We start from the raw sequence: 19,490 nt of genomic DNA on the forward strand, positions 1-19,490 counted from the left end.
GAAATCTTATGAATATTTTTTATGCCGCCCAATATTGAAATTAAGGATAATTTTGAGAGAATTTAATATTAATTAATGGAGTGCTAAGAAATAATGTATGCCGCCAAGGTGAAAGTACTAAAAAAATTGTGTGTGCTTTGTTTTATTTATTTTATTAGGTACTTTTAAATTGGGTTTGAGAAATCTTAAAATTAGTTTGTATTTTGTCCTTTTTTAGGAAAAAGGTTCTCTCTTTCTCCAAAATAGCATTTAAAATATTGCATTGGTAATTTGGTTAAATTCAGATCTAAATTTTAGAACTTTTTTTTCATACCTTTAAATTACCATATACAGGGTGCGGCCATGCAGACAATGCTGTTATGAAGGGCTATTAAATAAATACATACGGCGCAACTTGGGGTTTATTCTATTTTCAAGAAATGTGCAAACGGATGAAGCCCGGGTGTTGTCCGGACCAAACCACGGTAACGTCTGAAAACAGCACAACCCTCCCGACACAATGAGACCCCTCCCGGGTACCTACCCCCACCACACAGGATGTACCTGCCCTACAAAACCGCAGTCTGTTTTGCCGCCCCCTGTATCTCAATAATTTTCCATTGTTGAGGTTAATCTGGGATCCCTCCTTATAATATAATTTAGATCAGTGAGAACAGACTTTATACGCCATAGAAACCCAAAGTTTTACTTTCGTTCTATGAAATAGATCAGTGATACTCAACCTTTTTCTTCTGCGGGCCACATTCATATGTTTGTAAAGCTACGCGGGCCGCAACACTATACTGGTCAGTGTTGCCAACGGTGTGAGCTTGATTACCCCTTTTATTATTCGAAATCCATGGGGGGGGGGGTTGTTAGAGAATTTCTGTATTTCTGGGGGGGGGGGGGTGTAGCTACGGAATTCCATTTTCGAAAATTTCCACCCGCAAAAAATATTTTATCAAAATAGATATATGAAGATAAGTTCATGAGGTTTTTGTTATATTTAGTAGCCTAAAATCGCCTTCATTGGTAGTAACACTGGTAACCATTTAACTTTGGAACTGTCAAAAATGTATGTGTTGCCACAAGCAAAATTATTTGCACGCATATTTGTCTGTCAAATCTTTGTTTTTTAGAGATAGATCTAGCGTGTGCAGTTATGGTGTGCAGTAGCAACACTCTTATACCATATTATATTATATAGATAGTATATTATACTATCCTCTTCGGGTTTCAATGTCTGTACGTCAAAGTCGCAATTAATCTCAAATTAACGTCATATAGAATGCCAGATTTTGTAAATCATGTTCCTCATATTAAATGTATTGAGGGCCGCACAAAATAGCTCGGCGGGCCGCATGCGGCCCGCGGGCCGCAGGTTGAGTATGACTGAAATAGATCATGGATAAAGTGGGGAACCCAGCATTGGTTATTTTTGTTTGAAATAGGGTGAATGGCAGATAAAAAAATATTAGAGTAGTTAGGTAGCTAGAGTAAACTTAGGCAACTTTTTAGCTCTCGTCTTATTTTTATTTACATAATTATGTATATTCAGTTCACTAGCGAGCATTTCTATTTAAATTTTTAGCCGTACTGTAAACATTCATATGTGCTATGTATTTTTGGTACCACATACGTAGATATTATTTATTTCATTTTAATTCCTTATATATTATATTTGCTCACTTGGCTGTTATAAATAGCTTGAACCAAACTATCACGTATATTTGCAAATGTCCACATTCTGAAATAACATTTCAGTCTTCCGAGAATTTTTATCCATGTGCCAAATTTTCTGTAAAAACTTACCTTTAACAATTTTTCTCAATACTTGCCTCATGGAGTTGCCAACTAATAAATTATGCATATTTATAGGCTTTTTAGAGAAGTCTCAACTTAGTAAATTATAGTTTGTGTCAATTTACTATGATTGCAGTAATGCAGTTGTCTGGACTTGAATTATTTCCTTGGCAATTTGCACATTGACAGAACCTTTATTTGAATAGTGATTAAGTATTTAATTTATTTGTTTTTAACATCTTTGGTTAATAAATTTGATCTCATGTTCACATTCCATAATATCTCTCCTTGAGACTTGCCATATGAAATTGACAGCCAGTTTATGTTTAAAAATGTAATGTTATTTTTAGTTTGTATGAAAATAGTCTATGAGATATTATATTATTTTGAAAACTTTCTAATTGTTATAGATTACTAGATTATTATAGTCCGTTAGGTGGATAAATAATAAAGGCTAAAAAGACTTGAATCATTATTGTAAATTTGTTTTCAGTCACTCTTTCTACGTCAAATGTACTTAATTTACTGAATATGATTATTAATTTATGATTGTTTTGTAAAATTTATCAATAATTTTATTGTTATTTGGAAATTTGTTTTGAGTGCCAAAATATTACCCCGTTTTTTAGGTAAATAATCTGTTATTTTTCAGACCACTGTCATTCCATCATTTCATTCTATAAATATAAAGTATGTAATCTTAAATGTGCAATACAAAATTCCAAGAATATTAAATTGGTACTTTTAAGTATGGCTTTGTTGATTTCTCCCCTACGGTTGGTTTGAGGCTTTTGGTAATTTCCAATGCCAGAAAGTAAAGAGTTTGTTGGATAGAGGGAATTGAAGGGACGTTGGGAGGATTGATTGAGGAAAGGAATTGGTGTTTCGACAAATTGAAAGAAGCATTTCCCAGCAATAATGGAGTATAGATCTTTATTATGAAGTCACAATAACAAACTATTTCTATGGAATACTAGTGTATGCAGAATGCTGAATAGAGATTAGGACCATAGAAGCTAGGACCATCAGCATCGGGGGTAAGGTGGCTAGGCTAGGGTAAGGTAAGGTACATAAGCTACAAGTATTTGTATTATGATGAGTGGATGGGACCTGACAGAAAGGCAAAGGAATTAGCCACGCGACAAAGAAACTTCTTTCTTCATATTTTCAGTCTTGTGGTGCCGCGGCCGATCTTTGCTTGGACATGTCTACTTGATAACTTGCAACCACCGCATTTTCTCATTACTTGATTATAGTTTTCAAGATAATACAACTTCTGTTACTTCATCCGTATTTTCTTGTATCAATACCTTTTCAAACAAACAAAATTAACATTAGACCAATTGAAAATTCATTTTCAACTTTATTATAATACCAACAAAACTCAAGGGAAATTGTCACAAATGTAATAATCCTTAAACAATATCAAACTAACACTTTATGGTCACTAGTTAAACTGTCATAGTCTATATACGGACTATTGTAAATACATTGTGGCTTCTGTATTTCACAGAATAATGGTAATAACTACAGACAAGGAATGGTGTTCACATTTAGATCTTAACGAATTAGGTGTATTTGTGCTTAGCAAAGTCTCCGGTAAAGGCAGCTGTCATCCTTGTTACTAAGGACTAAGGCCTAAGGACCTGCAAACCAGAGATGGCAACAGTGCCACGTTTTCATTTGGACCATAAAGACAAAACAAAACTAAAACACTGCGGAGTTTATATTATTACTATTCCACTTTAAACAACAAAAGAGAAGAAAGTATAAAGCAAGAGTAAGATTAAAGAAACAGAAAATTAACTGCACATAGTCATTGATTGAAAAATCATTTTACATTAGATTATGATATTAGTCTTAAGATAACTTTAGGCAAAAATTATAATTAAATATTTCAGAAGACATTCACCGCCTTCAGAAATTGTGATTTGACACCAGAATTTAACAAAAGGAAGCTAAACACGTTGTTACAATCTGAGAATTGACAACATGTCAACATCTAAATTATTCTTTAGCAAATTATAAATTTGTGCCATCCCTAATTATATAATCAATTCTAGAAAACATTAGAGCATCATAATAGCAAAATAAAATAAGGTTATCTGGCCTTTTGTCAAATAATAATAACAATATTTACATTGTTTGTTTAATGTCTCTACAATGAGTGGTATGCGATCATTACTTAAAACATAGGCTATCAATAAGCACAGTATGGATTATAAAAAGGTTTTCTTCGGCATTGATTATTATTATTATCTTAAAAATAAAACAAAACATTCATCTTTCAAACATTCATTTTTAAAACATAATGCCTGAGAGCTTGAGGCAGATGCAAGAGCAGATATTTTCTCCAAATACTTGCCCATGTGTGAAATGAATCATTGACACGTTTCTCGAGTTTTCTCTCAACTGAGAGGAAATCAAAATTGGTTGTAAAACAAAACATTTGATTTGAAAAATTAAAAATATAAGGTAAATATATCATCGCTTTACTATATATTATACAGGCAGGAAAGTTTGTATAGATACGAAATAGCGCATTTGTGTAGGTTACACTGAACAATATTAAATCATCAGTGAAACAACACTACACGTGGTTGTCGCGTATTATGTGATCCATCAGCATTGTGTCAAATATATCCAAAGTTCCCCACAGCATTGTGTCAAAATGTGCCATGTGATGGGATAAATTGTGTTTAAAAGGTCAACGTTGGTACAGAATACTGAAGATATTTAGTAAAGTTCAGTTATATTATAAAAGAATATCTGGTCTTGCATGGTGGGGGTGGGGGTGGGGTTTGTTTGGTTCAGTACGCGGGGTTGGACTTACGGGGTGAATAAGACCTGGAGCGGGATCTCTCGTAACGAGAGCGACGGTAGGAGGAGCCCCCGTCTCGGCCCGAGTCGCGCCTGGAGCCCCTGTAGTAGGGGGAGGGGCTGCGGCGACTGCGGCTGTACTCTCCCCGGTCCACTCCGTAGCCCCCGGAGCGACTACCGCCATAGTAGTCACTGCAACCAAACAATACGTCGCTCGTTGATGTATTATATACAATACATGTAATGCTTAGATCCTGTTGATTCATCCCTGATGTAATAGCCAAAGCGGTGCTTAAATCTAATGGTCATTTAGTTGTTTTATTGAGAAATCCCAAAATTTTACCTGTTGAACTTTAGGAGTAAGACAAAGTCTAAACACCCCCAACGGTGAGGCGAGAATTTGAATTACTTTGAACTGCGTGTGAATTAACTTGATGAGTTTTGTTCAAATATCAAGATAAAAACTGTTGCTGGTTTGTTTACCAGATAGTGCATCTTATTATTTACCTAACCTTACAAGAATAAAAAAAACAAAAAAAAACCCATTTAGGAGAAAACTGCAGTAAAAATGAGTTTTTGAAAAAAATCAGTGGCCGACAAGCAGCTCGACAGCGATGTACACAGTCGCATTTAAAGGGTTATTCACCCTAAACGTCATTTAGTAATAAATTTATTACATAATAAAATTAAATAAAAATTTTGGAGATTCATATGTTCCTTAAAGAAATTTCGCAGGTTCTGGAAAAAATTAAATTTTTTATTATTCCAAAATTTTTATGTATAATTTTTTTTTTAATATTTGTTGTATTTTTTTTCTGTTCGATATAAGTATATTTATACGAATATATTAACTAGTTTTATTATTTCTACATACATATCTGAAGACATACCCTACACAAGAAACAACAATCAAAAGATATTTTCAAAGAAATAATGACCTTAAAGGAGTCTGCCCACATAACCAGAACATACCATGACCGTGCTATGAACGTATCAGGCATGAAAGGAAACATGATACGCCCGTATGTATGTGTGAACAGAGCATATTTCCACCGACAAAATATTCTAGCCGTGGATTTGTTGGTAGTCCGGTCATCGCACGCTACAGTGTTGGTCGGTGACGGAACAGTCTAATGGGCGTTGTTTCATATTCATTCATAGAAAGAATAAGTCCTTTATACTACTTCGACAATACAAATAATTTCATTTTTGCAACACCATTTCACATAAACGAATTTTGACATTCATAGATAAATTGTTTCGTGAGCTACATTCATGAAATAAACAGTAGAATCTACAGTGATTTCCATAGACATATGAATATTAGTAGACCTGCCCTAAGTGATTAAAAGCGTATTATCCCCACTCCCCATACCGGTTCCATTGGAGCCGGCTGGGCTCGCGTATGGCCTCAAGTGAAATTTGAAAACGTGACGTCATCATTCTTGTGCGAACTATGGTCGAGGCATCATCGGTTCATTTTACGAAATAACACGGCAAAATGTTGACTTGTGATATGAAAACTTGTAAAAATAGATGTGAAAAAGAGAATAAACCCAATTGTCGTATTACATTCCATAAGTAAGCATTATTTTACTTTATTTTAAGCTTATTCACACCGTATTATATGGATCAGTTTTAGAAACATATACTATCACATCACAATGTAGAGATTCTCAAGTGTGCTCATCGTTGTTTACTGGGGTAAGTAAATTATGAAACATTTGTAAAAGTGTCTTAACTAAATACTCTGAAACTAACTACGACTCTGCAAACAGAAGAAATTTACTTTGCCGAATTTGGACTTCGCAAATTAAAATTAGTTCATAACGTGGCGAGTAATTTGCGCTCCCATGTAAAAATGTCTATTCATTCAAAAGCAGATTTTACTTTTAAGAACTAAATGGTGATATTATAATGCGAGATGCCTATTTACTGTCAGATTGATTTATTGACGAATCACAGTCAGCTTAACCCCCTTCGTTCTTCAACAGTTGATTTTACCCCTCGCCATTATCTTCTCGTCTATTAATTCCTATGTCTGTGGTGATTTCTGATTTTTCAATCAAGCAATTCTGATTATTTTTTTAATACATTTTTCGAAACATAAGGGTTAAAATTCCCAAAGATAGCAAACACTTTGTGGCTTGAGATTATATACATGAAAAAGTTATTTGTTTAAAACCACTTTATTTGAGTTATACAGATCAACCGTTTTCGGTTAATCTCAATCTTTATCAGGACAATAAATACACAAACTAAATGACAGTACAGAGGAAGATTATAAGAAAAATAAAAGAAACAACTTTAAAATCGGACTATCTGTTAATTCTGACATTGTTTAAAATATGGCAATTATTTTTAACAAACAGTTAAAAATAATTGACATTATTTTCTGATGCTCTCTCCCTCTCTTATATGCTTTCTGTACCTCTTTCGTTTACATTATAATCTTCTTCTGTGCTGTAATTTAGTTATTTAACTGTGATTGTCCTAAGGAAGGTTGAGATCAACCGACACCGGTCGACATATACAACTCAAATAAAGTGGTTTAAAGCCAAAGTACTTTTTCATTTAGTTAAAATTCCACCGCAAAAAGCTCAAACGTGGACGGTACTAGAGCTCACACATGTGCGCGAGTGCCAAACAAGATCGTAAAAAGTGTTCGAAAAACAGTCTACTAGTTAAAGAAAACAACTTACTCTTTATCTCTCCGATCTCTCCTTTCTTCTCTATAGCCTCCGCCATTATCTCGATTCACACTGCAATACAAAAATGTAATTGAAATGGGTGCTTAAAACATACAAAGGGAATAAGATACAGAGATATAAATGTACAGAAAGGCCTTTAAGCGAATTCCAAAAGTGGAATTCTCTTCTAAAACTTTCCGTTTCACCCGAGTCACAGTTTCAAATGTAACTTGGAATAAATTAATCTGCCGATTCACAACTATACATTTATACTGCTCAATGTATAGACCATGGAACCATGGTGAAAAATGTTTAATCGGATCTTTTAACATGTATTATGCAAGTAAATAACATATCAAGTATTGTTTCTCTCTTAATTTATTTTCCCGTTTATCATTACATATTAGATTTAAAATTTGCGCAGAACAGAAGTGCAATAGAGCTGTGATATGATGTTGGGTTATCACTTTTTTTTTCAAATTCTCTGAAATCGCATATCAAATTTTCAGTTATAAAAATACCAATGGAAAACTATTGGTTCTGAGAAATCAATAGAAAAGATAGAAACACATCTGGTTTATATGTAGTTTAATAAGCCCTAAAGTTAAAGTTTAGACTTGCAGAATTTAATATTTGGTTTGTGTGAAAGCACTGTGAAACAATTAATGATAAATCCTCATAACGATAGACACATATTTGAATTAAAAATAATATTCTTAATATCATCACATGAAAACAAAACTGATTTAAATGCATTGAAAATTAATTTGAATTTTACAAAATGTTAAAACAATCATCAGAGAACTAAACACTGGACCCAGATAGATCAAAATAGAAAAGGGTTTCCTATGAAACTCACTTAAGAAGTTTTTTTTTTCAGTCCCTCAATTTATCCCACGGTATTTTTGGGTCCCTTGGAAAACCTTATAAAAGAGTTTCACTGTTTGGTGTTGTGTTAGGTATTGCTTTCTCGTGATGATAAAAGGGAATGATATTGATGTCTCCGATGGTAAATACATACAATGTGGCTTTCCCCATGTAAATTCCAGGTGTGGGGGTGTGCGCCCGTTGGGTGATGGAATAGTCTACGCGGATGCGGCGGCCGTCTATTTCCATACCGGTGCACTGCTCCTTGGCAACCTTCGCATCTTCAGAGGACTCATAGTATACAAAGCAAAAGCCTCGGGATCTTCCAGTCTGCAAAAATGATTTAATTTAATTAGTGTCATTTGTGTTCCACTCTATCAGAGCTCAGTATAAGTTGCGCACCTGAGCACAGTGAAGTCTAAACTGTAACTAGAAACCTAAACTTTATACGCACCTTTGCATCAATTACTACTTGCACCCTTTCCACAGGCCCATATTTAGAAAATATATGATTAATTTGTTGTTCAGTAGTGTAAATACTCAGTCCAAAGATTCCCAGGCAGCGGGACAGTTCTGGAGCTTCCTGCAAGTAAAAATTCCTCATCAATAAGATGTTTTTAAAAACACTTAGAAATAATATATATTTTAATAGAATTTAATACTTATACAGATAATTTACTTGTACAGAAATAACGAGCCAAGATCCAGGTATCTACCTAAATGCGTTAAGGTCGTCTAACAGATAAAACTTTCAATTGATGTTGTTGAAATCCAGAGGCGGATTTCATGAAAATGTATTTTATTTAATTTGTACGTGAAATGGCGCTCACCTAGGTCGGTGACCTATTCTACGGTGAGCATGAAGAAGTATAAATGCAACAAGTTCTGTATAAGATGTTTGAGCATGTTTGTCAGAAAAATAGAATAATGAGATTATTACTTTGGTGTTATGATGCGCAGTGGAAGGGTTAACCCCTGCCCCGGAGTCGTTGCGCGGGCCCTAGAGATGATAAATGGTATAAATAAATCCACCTCTTCTCTTCTGGTAAGCTGGACAAGATTATTCCAACCCTAAAGGCAAACAGTGCTTTTTTACAGTCACCGGTTCAGGACTTGGAACACCTGCTCAGAGGGTGTGGTGGAAAGGATGAAGGTTGGACTTTAATAAGGCGGAATACGGGCAACCTAGAGCCAATACGGGAAGGTAAGTTGGACAGGATGAACATAAGGGACTTAATGTGGTGCTCAAAACCTTTCTTTTACTTTTACTGCTGAAAAACAACAATTATTGATGGTCGATGTACATTCTTAATACGTATTATTATCCTATGCGGTTTTTAAAACATTTTCAGATAATCTAAAAAAAGTTAATTTACTATTTCTAATGTTTCATTAAAAGGTACTATTTTTTCTTGATTTTAAGAGAAATTTAATTTTGCTCTATTTAGGAAATAGTGTATTATGTTCACGCAGGATAATTTTGCAAAAAGACAAGTAACAGTAAAATTACATCACTTAGGATATACTGTGTGCTTCTACGATATGTTAAAATATCCATTGTTGTAAGGTAAAACTGCACCCTTAAATTTAACATGAGTTAGAGGGCGTAAAGTGCAGTACCTCATATTATGCCACAAACAAATATGCTAGATTATAAAGGTATTCCAGAAAAAGAATTAGTTAACAGATATTTTTTATAAGAATTTTTAAATGTTATTATTCTAGTTTATTAGTACTAAAGACTACCTACCACTGAAAACTCCATTGTAACCTCTCCCTCTTTGTCATAAACTACCTTCACCCTCACAATACACCCCAAGATAGAGGATGCCATAGTCCCATTGACTCCAGACAGTTCATTTTCGCCGTGCTCGATCACTCAACAGTTGAAGTATATTTTAACAGAAAGAAATTGCCTGTCTAAACACATCTGCCCTGACGGATCACTCACTCGGATCTGGCCCTGAGCAAAGCGCTGGTAAAAACCTCAAAGGCGCTGTGTTAGGTATTATCAGTGCCTCGGTTCCTTAGCTAGTTGGCGTCCGGAGTAGATTGCTTCAATTGCGCTTGCACAAGGCAACACTGCAAGGCTGTCTAAAACGACAGCCTAAAGGAAGGGGAAGCGCAACAAGGCTTTTTACCCCATAAATCAATCATCATCATTTTGGCTGTATGAATCTAATCCAAAAAAGAGAAGTTATAAGGGAGTTCTCAGCGGCAAGACTGTGGGCGAGTGGTGTAAAATCGCAACCAAGATAGGAGGAACTGCAGTTTGTTTCGCCCCCGTGTGAGGAGTGCATACTGACCCTGTCCCCCATGTGCCTTCTCCGGCTGGACATGGGGCTGTGGGAGTGGGAGCGGCGCGAGTAGGTTGCGCGCGGTGAGTAGGAGCGCGAGCGGCTGTGTGAGTAGCGCCCTCCGGTGCCCCGCTCCGCACCCCGTTCGCCCGCACCCCGTTCACCCCCACCCCGATAGCCTCCGCCGCCTGCCCCACCGCCCCCCCTCCGCCCCACAGAACCTGAACGGGACCGTGTGCGGTAGCGGCGGTAGCCCTCAGGACTCACACTTCTGAAACATTCAAATAATATATTGCCAGAAAACTGTCTCCTCCTAAAAACATAAAACCATTTAGGTCTAGGCCATTTTTAGCTTAAAAGAAATTAAGTTTTACGAGACTAACTAACTGTCCTTGTTTCACGGTGTTTGCAAGGTCATTATCTTTTAAAATGTATGATTCATGAAAGTTTGCTGTAACAGGTCAGCACTGTGTGGCATTTAGAAGTCCAGGAAGGCCGATATTTATACTGATATAATATTAATAATTTGTTTTATTGACAAATATTACAGCAGTCACAAATGAGTTCACAAGCAGAAATGACATTGAAATATTTATGGGAAAATTAAATTAAAACTTCAATTGTAACTTCCAGTTATGTCATCCAGTGCTTTGGTAAACTTGTCGAATTCCACTGCATGCAAAGGATCTTTAAAAAACAACACTTGATTTCGACTTAAATATGTAGTAGACAACTATTTATTGGCGTAAACGTTTACAAAACAGGTTTTTAGGGTTTAGTATAATAATAATATTTGGATGATTTATACAGCGCCGTTCTTGTGCAAAATCACCTCAAGGACGCTGTACAAATATATAATACACTTCTACAAACTATGGAGATAATATTTAGGTTATTTTTTAAATTTGTGTGTATTTCCTAACCTTCAAACTTAATTTTTATTGCGAATAAATGAAACTTTTATGCATTTTTTACCATCTACCACCACGTAGTTATTTCTTATAGTAATTAAATTGAAATCAAGTGCTATTTGTATATATGTATTTTTGAGTGCATTTTAAAAATAATAATAATATAAGGTTAGTTTATGGATATTTTACGAGTAGGTAGTAAGTATTTCATGAACATTGTCACATTTGTGGTCATCTTGTTATCTGTAAATATTATTTATCCACAAATTTGAAATAATAGGGTACCTACCATAACAGAACTTGTTATGGTTTCATCAATATGAAAATATTGATGGGGCCATATTTTGTCGATAAAATTACATAACACTTGTAGTCAGGGCCCCGGCACTTAAAAAATATTGCTGATGAATATAATTTTAAACAAAAAATAAATCATACCCTGTGTATTTCTTGTGAGATTTTATCGGCGTCCTTGATCGGCTTCCGCTTTGATCCCTCGATATCTTTCTTTCTTTTGTAGCATGGCCTCTAGAACCATTGCGCGAAAGACTTCTCTACAAATATAAATTTTGAGTGTCAATAAAAATAAATGATTGTCTCGACGCAGGAGCATGCCTCCCGAAAATTCAAGCGGGAAACGAAGGAAAAAGTAACACAATTTCATATGTAATTGATATCATTAAAAAACAGAAATATTACAAACCTCCCGATCAGACATCGTTTGTCTAAATTCTATAGTACAGTCTTTAAAATAACAAACAACCAAACCGAATAACGCCGGTCGCGTACAAAATGGCGACAAACAAACCACAGTCAGGCATAAATCAACTATCTACAGTCAGGTTCGGAGACAGCACCATAAATAATTAACATGGCTCAACATGCAAAAGCGAAATTACAAATTAAACCATAGACAAATACTATTATTTTAAAACAACCAAAGACAAGGCAAAAATTACAAAAAATATATTTCCTTTGTCACACCACTATAAATAAACTATCTACGTTGGTAATGAGTGATTTATTTATGAGCTAGTTGTAGACTACAATCGGTTCCCTACCGATTTTTTCTTTCCTTGTTCACAATTAAAATTTTTGATTTACTAGTACTTAGTTTAGTTTTTAAGGAATAATAACATGGCATTTATATAGCGCAGTTTAGTGTCATTTCACTTCAAGAAGTAGGTATAGTATTATTTTTCAATTCGAATTTTGGTAAGTTGGTATTTCTATTCCTCCATTAATTGTAAATTCTGTATATTTTGACATTTCTTGTGTACTTCGTAAAAAAAACCAGTAACCAGCGTCACCGGTGAGTAAGAAATAAAAATTCATTCCAGTAAAGCTTATCGGCGCGGACCCAAATCTGAACCTGCTTTTACTACGTTACCATTACAATACTTTTTGAAATATATATTTTTTTAAGTTTCAAATAAGGAATTATACAATTTGGCCACGAAAATACCAAAATGACAATTATTTTTCAAACTTTCTTGATACAGGTAAACATCATAATATTACAAAGCTCAGTCAAAGTTAGCCATCCTGTCAAAGTAAGAATTGCTTGAGTAATAAAGTAGATGAAGCAAATTAATGAAAAAATGTAAAACGATCGATTTAAAACAGGATTTTGCTCATTCAAAAAAATAATGCCACCTTATCATTTTGAATAAGATTTCATATTTTCATAAACTTTATAAATTAATTGCCATTTTATAAGAGCGTGATAGTTGATTTTTTAAAGCGATACGTTTTTTCCCCGTTTGCCCAGCCCGGACTTTCAGTTTGTTTTTCGCTACCATTTTGCTTATATAATTTCCATACATAACAGCACTGGCCGAAGGATTATATGCTTTATTCATTTAAATAGTTTAATTAAAATGTAAATTTATGTAATTGAAGATGTAATAAAGTTAATTTAAATTATTAATTCACATATTATTACAAGATTTATTTGTGAGTTGTATATCTATGGACCGAAAAAAGCCGGCTACGGTCTACCAGCACGCATATAAAATATGTACTTGATTACTCAAAATCAATCTCCATATAAATCATATAAAAGAAAAAATTACCCCTATAACTGGTGTACTATATAGGCTTCAAGGATTACTACCCATTCCTTTACTAACTTCAGTATACTATGCCATGGTACATTCACACCTTTCCTATCTCTGCTGTATCTGGGGTTTTGCCTCAAAGAAATTGATAGCTGACCTGCAGGTGGCTCAAAACCGAGCTCTCAGAAATGTGTTTGAACTTCCATGGGACACTCATGTTAGGGACATCTATTCAGTTTCTGGTATCCTTCCAATTACAATCCTTCCTAAATATGAAATCACAAGCACCATCCTACAAATTACCCAAAAGTCAACTCACACCAACATCAAGCCACTTTACAATCAAGGCATCCACAACCACAATACTCGAAATAACAATAAAATCCACATTCCTCAAACACACACTACAAAATATGGGTTAAAATCACTGAACTATATTGCCTATACACTATATAATTCGCTTCCAGATATGTACAAACAAATCCACCATAATAAAAAATTGCAAAGCAAGGCTTTAAAAGAATATTTTTTAACTACATTTAAAAATGAAAATATGTAACTGTGTTGTCATTTCTTGTTGTATCTTATCCATGTTTTTTTTTTTCTGTACTTGTTTCTATTGTTGTTTGTTCTACTTAACGTGTCATTATTTTAATTTTTAATTTTTATGCTGTATTGAATGTGAAACTTATATTTGATATCAAAATACCGTTGTAAAATTGTTCCTACTACCTCCTACATATGAATTGTAAGTTCCTCCTGTCCTAAAATGAGTTCTGTTACTCATCGGGATTGCTCTAGCAAGAAGTAAACACAATAAAAAATTAAAAAATGTGTAGGTACCAAATATTACTACTTACTCCAAATATTTGTGCACTGTAAACATTAAAAGGTATATTTTCTGTTTATCTTGTGTTTGTGCAATATTCGTGATTCGTCTATGCTTTATTGAAAGGTCATTTTTGAGCGGTGCGTTTTATTAAGTTTCTCGCTGTCACTCCTTTTTTATCTCAATAAATTCGTCTCTTTCCCTTCATATTGTTAAATCTTTTCGACCTAAAATGTCAGCTAATATTTCCCCTGATGATTCTCCCAATAAATCGAACCCAAACCTTTTATTGCCGAGCCCTATCATCACCAAAAGGACGAGGACCGCATCAACGTAAGAATCACCAAAGTTTTTTTAAATAGTAGTCTAGTTAATTTTTCAATAGAATAATTTAAGTGCAACCTGCGCACTCAGTGGATAATTTTGAATGTTTATCAAGGTTTTAATTATAATCAGAGCTTCCGTGTGAAGTTCTTTAAATAAACGCTGAAGATTAAAACGTCTGCCACTAAATACAAAAGATGTTAAATGTATTCGTGCTCATTGAATTAATTAATGATGTTCAATTCACCCCTCACAAAATGATTGTCAGCATGTCTGGTACGAATAAATTGATGACCTATATAGGAAGTTTTGTTTGACCCACTTAATTTGGTCCAAGTGTATGTTTTGACTGACTCGTATTTTACAGATCGGAGAGAGCTTTGGGAAATCCTCAGGAATGCGGCGTAATCAAGTCATTCTGTAGAGAAAAGGGCCATGGATTCATAAAATCAGAGAGCACCGGAGAAGATATATTTGTTCACATCTCAGAGTGAGTATCGCCAAACTGCCAAATCTGTTATAACATTGTTAATAACATTTTTTAATCCTTGAAACAATCCTTGAATTGCTACAAACATAACATGTTTGATTTTGATACTTACATGTAGTGCTTTAAGTTTGTGAGCATTAGTGGAAAAATTTGTAAGAAATCGGAAGTCCTAAACTAATCATTAGGGCTAGTTGTTATTTTGTTTTTGTACTGCAACTATATCATATTATACTATACTATATTTCTCACCACAATAGTAAGGAAGACACAACGATTTCTGTAAGACCATAAGAGTTGTTCCCAAAAGCCAACAAATTATCCTGAAGGGTTAAGGATATGTTCAAAAAATCATTTATCTGAATATAACTAGCTATTCTGGAGAAATTGCCTATGGTAGGTTAAATACTACTTTTATAAATATATAAAGACATTAGCTGGTAAGACAGTACATTTAAAATAATATATATTTTGCAAGTTAAGTTATTATGAAAATAGAATCAGCTGGCGGATGGCGAAAAGTTAGCTTCGGCATACCAAGAGTTAACTCGTAAATAGATAGTGGAACGGCTTTTATGGAAACAGTCAAAAGTTCTTGACTACTGTAGATAGTTACTGTTTACATGTGCCTTAAATAATAATGTTTACCTATTAAAAACTGTTTTTTTTTTTAAAATTATTAATTTATTTGAGTTTTTTGACTACCATACTAGGATCTTGTATGTAGCACATTGATATATCAGTGTTTGTTTCCAGTGTGGAGGGCGAGTATGTGCCTCTGCCCGGGGACGAGGTTAGATACCGCCTGTGCCCCATCCCGCCCAAGTTCGAGAAGGTGCAGGCTGTGGCGGTGCACATTGCACACCTCGCCCCTGAGAAACACCTCAAGTGGGACCAGCCCACCAAGTAGACACCACTTACTTCCAACCAGCAAACAAACCTCCCATGCCAATCTCTTTTTCGCTGTACTCTAAATAAAACATGTTTTTATTTCACCTTAGAAAATATCATTATTGTTCATTGTGTTATTGATTGTTGCTTTTCTCAATCTATTTTGGCTGTCTACTAAGACAGGGTTCTAACGGCAGAAAGAAATTCTGTATTGAAAATGATTTAAGATTCTCGCGGTCGATACTATATCATGTTGTTTTACTTTTGGGGTATTGTGTGATGTTACTCTTCCATGTATTTCTTGAGATAGCGTTTTAGACTTCCTGACAGTGCCCATACATTATGTCATTTGCCCTGATGATGAAAACTACGAGGCTGTCTGAAATGTTGGCTCAAGAAGCAGTAGGAAGTGCAATACGACTACCCCAAAAGTTAATGTCTGTTGCTCACTCTCCATTCTTATGTCTGATGCATAGTTACCAATTAAATACTTTTTTACTATCATTTTATTCTCCCTCCTTGTATTGTGAACACCAATTTGATGTAAAGTGAACACAAATTTCTTAACTATTAAATTTAAGTTATAAAAATAAGCTACTTAAATAATCCAAAAATTATATGTTGATTTTGAAAAAAAATGTTGTTTTATCAATTTTTAAAAAGTTAGGCCTAATTTCCTGATGAATGGTTGTTTTGAACCGAGTTATATTTATGTATTTACATGAAATGAAGTGTTTAGTGATGAAAAATTGAGTCTTATGAAAATTATTCTCTATGAAAAAGCGATATTTTATATAGAAATAAACAATATCATATTTTATTTAAGCTTGAATATAAATGTGCACTTAAAGCAGTAATCATTAATACGCCAGCTCTCAAATAGCCTAAGAAATTGTTAAATTTTCCGTCTGAAATCTCCATACACTGCTATCTGTAACGACTTTATCTTTATAATAAATTACTTTATCATCTCTATCCAAAGCTCTCTCTTGACAGTAGTGACAGGTACTAATATTTTTTCCAATTTCCTTAATTTTATTATTTCTTGTGTTTTCATAGAAAAAGCATTTACAGTTTTTTTAAAGATAGCACAAAACAAGATAATTTTTTTTTAGAAATACATAAATATGCATTTACACATAAACATTATTATTGCTATTAGCAAAAAAAAAAATCTCTGTTTTGTCTTCAAAATTTTCCTTCTTTGAATTCCATTATAAATAAGCAAAGAAAGTCTATTTTATTTTTATGGATTGTATAAATGTGATTTTATGGATATTTCAAGTCAGTACTAAAACAATGTTATTGTTGCCATTATTTTAAAGTGATTAACATTGGAATAGATTGTGCATTTACAGTATTACGCAGAAAAGCATTTTAAGGTGGTACGCTGTATTTCTTTGTATATTCCTTTAATGCAGCATAATACAATGTTTATTTGCTGTTCTATTCATAAGTGTAATAATTATTGTTTAAAATAAATTTTGTTTACAAATTTGTATTTTTTACTCAAAAATCCTTCCCATGAAAAAAAGAATTTTTAATGATTTCTATGGATTCTTGCAAAGTAATGGTCTAGCAAAATAGCACACGTGTTGCTCTTATTTAACAGGATGGGTGACTTTATTACTTAGTACTTATTGATCTGGCCATCTTCCAAAAGCATGACTCGCTCGGAATCTGACTGAAAATGTGAAAAATAAAGCTCGACTGATGAGTATACACATTTTGCTTCGGTCTGGGTACATTACACAGTGTAATTTGCTGAACACTTCACATCATTAAATTGTTGACAACTTTCAAAGCAAAGAAGAGAGTTTATATAACTTTGCCAATAAATCTGTGTTCACCGACTATTTATTAAGTCTTCCATCCTTGACAGTTTCCCACTAAAATTATTCAATAACTAACTAGCTGAAGTCCCCGGGCTTTAGGCAGAGTTTTTCGAAATCTAATATAGACAGTGACCTTACTCGTGTTTTGAGGGATAAGTGTGCAAAATTTCGTCAGATTTGGAATAAAACTGTTCTCTGTATAAAAATTAAATGCATTCCGTCTGCGTAGAGTCCGCCATGCTTTATATAAATAGATAGATAACCACAGCATATGACAATCTCATTGCGCCTGTTAGCAGAGGACTTATCGAGCATATTCTATTTATTTTTTGATGTAACAGATTTGCCTGAGACTAGTGGCTCTATTCCACCACCCTTAGCCACTCGAGCGGTTTTTGGTATATCATGGCAAGTTTACAAAAACGTTTAGAGCGATTACTCGTCATAATGTGCCAAATTTGTAGAACCTAAAAATATGGGATAAATGACGAAATCTAGGTGGATTCATTGGCTTTAAACCGCGGGAAGCAGTTCATATATGTTCGTATGTGCCCGCCACTACTCGACAGTGAAATAATTTTTTCATAAACATTAATTATAAATGTGAATTATTTTTATTTATTTGTTAGAGTTTTAATTATTTTGAGTGCCTATGTTTATTAAATACGTTTGTATGTTTGCGATATTGTATGTATGAGTGGTTCCTTTGCTGACAGTACTTGTCGCAATCTGTCTAGCGGCGAGCCAGACTGAACTCTTCACGCTAGCCTGGAACGGAGAGTTCTATTTGCACATCACTCCTTGTACACGCAGAAAACCCGAAGTGAACGAACGTCACAAACTGAGCCGATGAACGCCGAAGGCTCCAAAACACATGGCACTCTGCCAGCTCTGTCTGTCAGTGAAAGCAATAAGCATGGCCCCGACAGCCAAACTGACAGTAGTCACGTGCTCGTACCGTCCCGATCTGTTCGGCGATCATCGGCTCACTTCGGGTTTTCGGAGTGTACAAATGATGTGATGTGATGTGCAAATAGCATTCTTCGCCTGGAACCGCGTTGTTGTCATTTTGATTGCGATTGCTGCCCCGAGTTTGTCGATTAAAAGTAGGTGGTGCCTGCCACCCTACCAATATTTAAGAATGTGCTCTGAGTACAAAAAGGTTGGGAACCCCTGCTCTAGTGGATAATTATGAGGCAGAAAAAGGATAACACAAAGGTTGAGCTGGCTATTCAAATCTGGTTACTAAACATCAATACAAAGGCCATTTATTTGGTGAAATTTCAAATCTGAATGGTGTATCCAGAATGATATTATGTGTATCTTATCCTCTATGGAATAAATCCCACAGGCGGAGCCATTCGAGAATAATTTGAAGCCGCTGGGTAAGGAGGAATAATGTAATAATGTATGAAAAATGTTAAAACCCACTTAAATTTTTTCATGACATCCCATTCCTTGCCTCATTCAAAACAAAATCATAAGCCGTTACACCACTCTGCATACAAATCATTTCAAAAATTTGTCATACAAGATGGCTGCCGGGCATTTTCCCCTCACCCAAGATTTGGCTTCAATGCCATTAATACAAAATCGCTATGAAGCTTGGCATTGGTTGCGCTTAAAACCAATCCAAAAACTAAACAACATTTAAAAAAAAATAATACTTCTCTTATTATGACTATATGGGTTAAAGT

At 34.5% G+C, this 19,490-nt stretch overlaps 2 protein-coding genes across 5 annotated transcripts; one reads left to right on the forward strand and one right to left on the reverse strand.

Annotated features, from left to right (window-relative positions):
• Positions 1 to 904: 904 nt before the first annotated feature.
• Positions 905 to 12,199, reverse strand: tra2 (transformer 2). Of its 4 annotated transcripts, none has more exons than XM_089636588.1 (9): positions 12,071 to 12,199; positions 11,806 to 11,921; positions 10,466 to 10,727; positions 9,100 to 9,159; positions 8,614 to 8,742; positions 8,314 to 8,489; positions 7,305 to 7,364; positions 4,616 to 4,794; positions 905 to 3,092 (listed from the first exon to the last, which is right to left on the reverse strand). In XM_089636588.1, the coding sequence occupies exons 1-9, from the start codon at positions 12,083 to 12,085 to the stop codon at positions 3,067 to 3,069; spliced, it is 1,023 nt and encodes a 340-aa protein (XP_089492714.1). In that variant the 5' UTR covers positions 12,086 to 12,199; the 3' UTR covers positions 905 to 3,066. The 4 variants fall into 4 exon arrangements, with proteins under 4 accessions (XP_089492714.1, XP_089492716.1, XP_089492717.1 ...); XM_089636590.1 differs by having other exon boundaries at positions 905 to 3,428; XM_089636591.1 differs by lacking the exon at positions 9,100 to 9,159.
• A 2,162-nt stretch (positions 12,200 to 14,361) lies between these two features.
• Positions 14,362 to 17,404, forward strand: LOC149420305 (cold shock domain-containing protein CG9705). The gene is made up of 3 exons (XM_089636082.1): positions 14,362 to 14,589; positions 14,948 to 15,070; positions 15,824 to 17,404. Exons 1-3 carry the CDS (start codon positions 14,489 to 14,491, stop codon positions 15,975 to 15,977), a joined length of 378 nt encoding a protein of 125 aa, XP_089492208.1. The 5' UTR covers positions 14,362 to 14,488; the 3' UTR covers positions 15,978 to 17,404.
• The last annotated feature ends 2,086 nt before the right edge of the window (positions 17,405 to 19,490 follow it).

Source organism: Hesperophylax consimilis, chromosome 10 (genome assembly GCF_061612785.1).
Source record: "Hesperophylax consimilis isolate HC1 chromosome 10, BYU_Hcon_1.0, whole genome shotgun sequence".
NCBI lineage: Eukaryota > Metazoa > Arthropoda > Insecta > Trichoptera > Limnephilidae > Hesperophylax > Hesperophylax consimilis.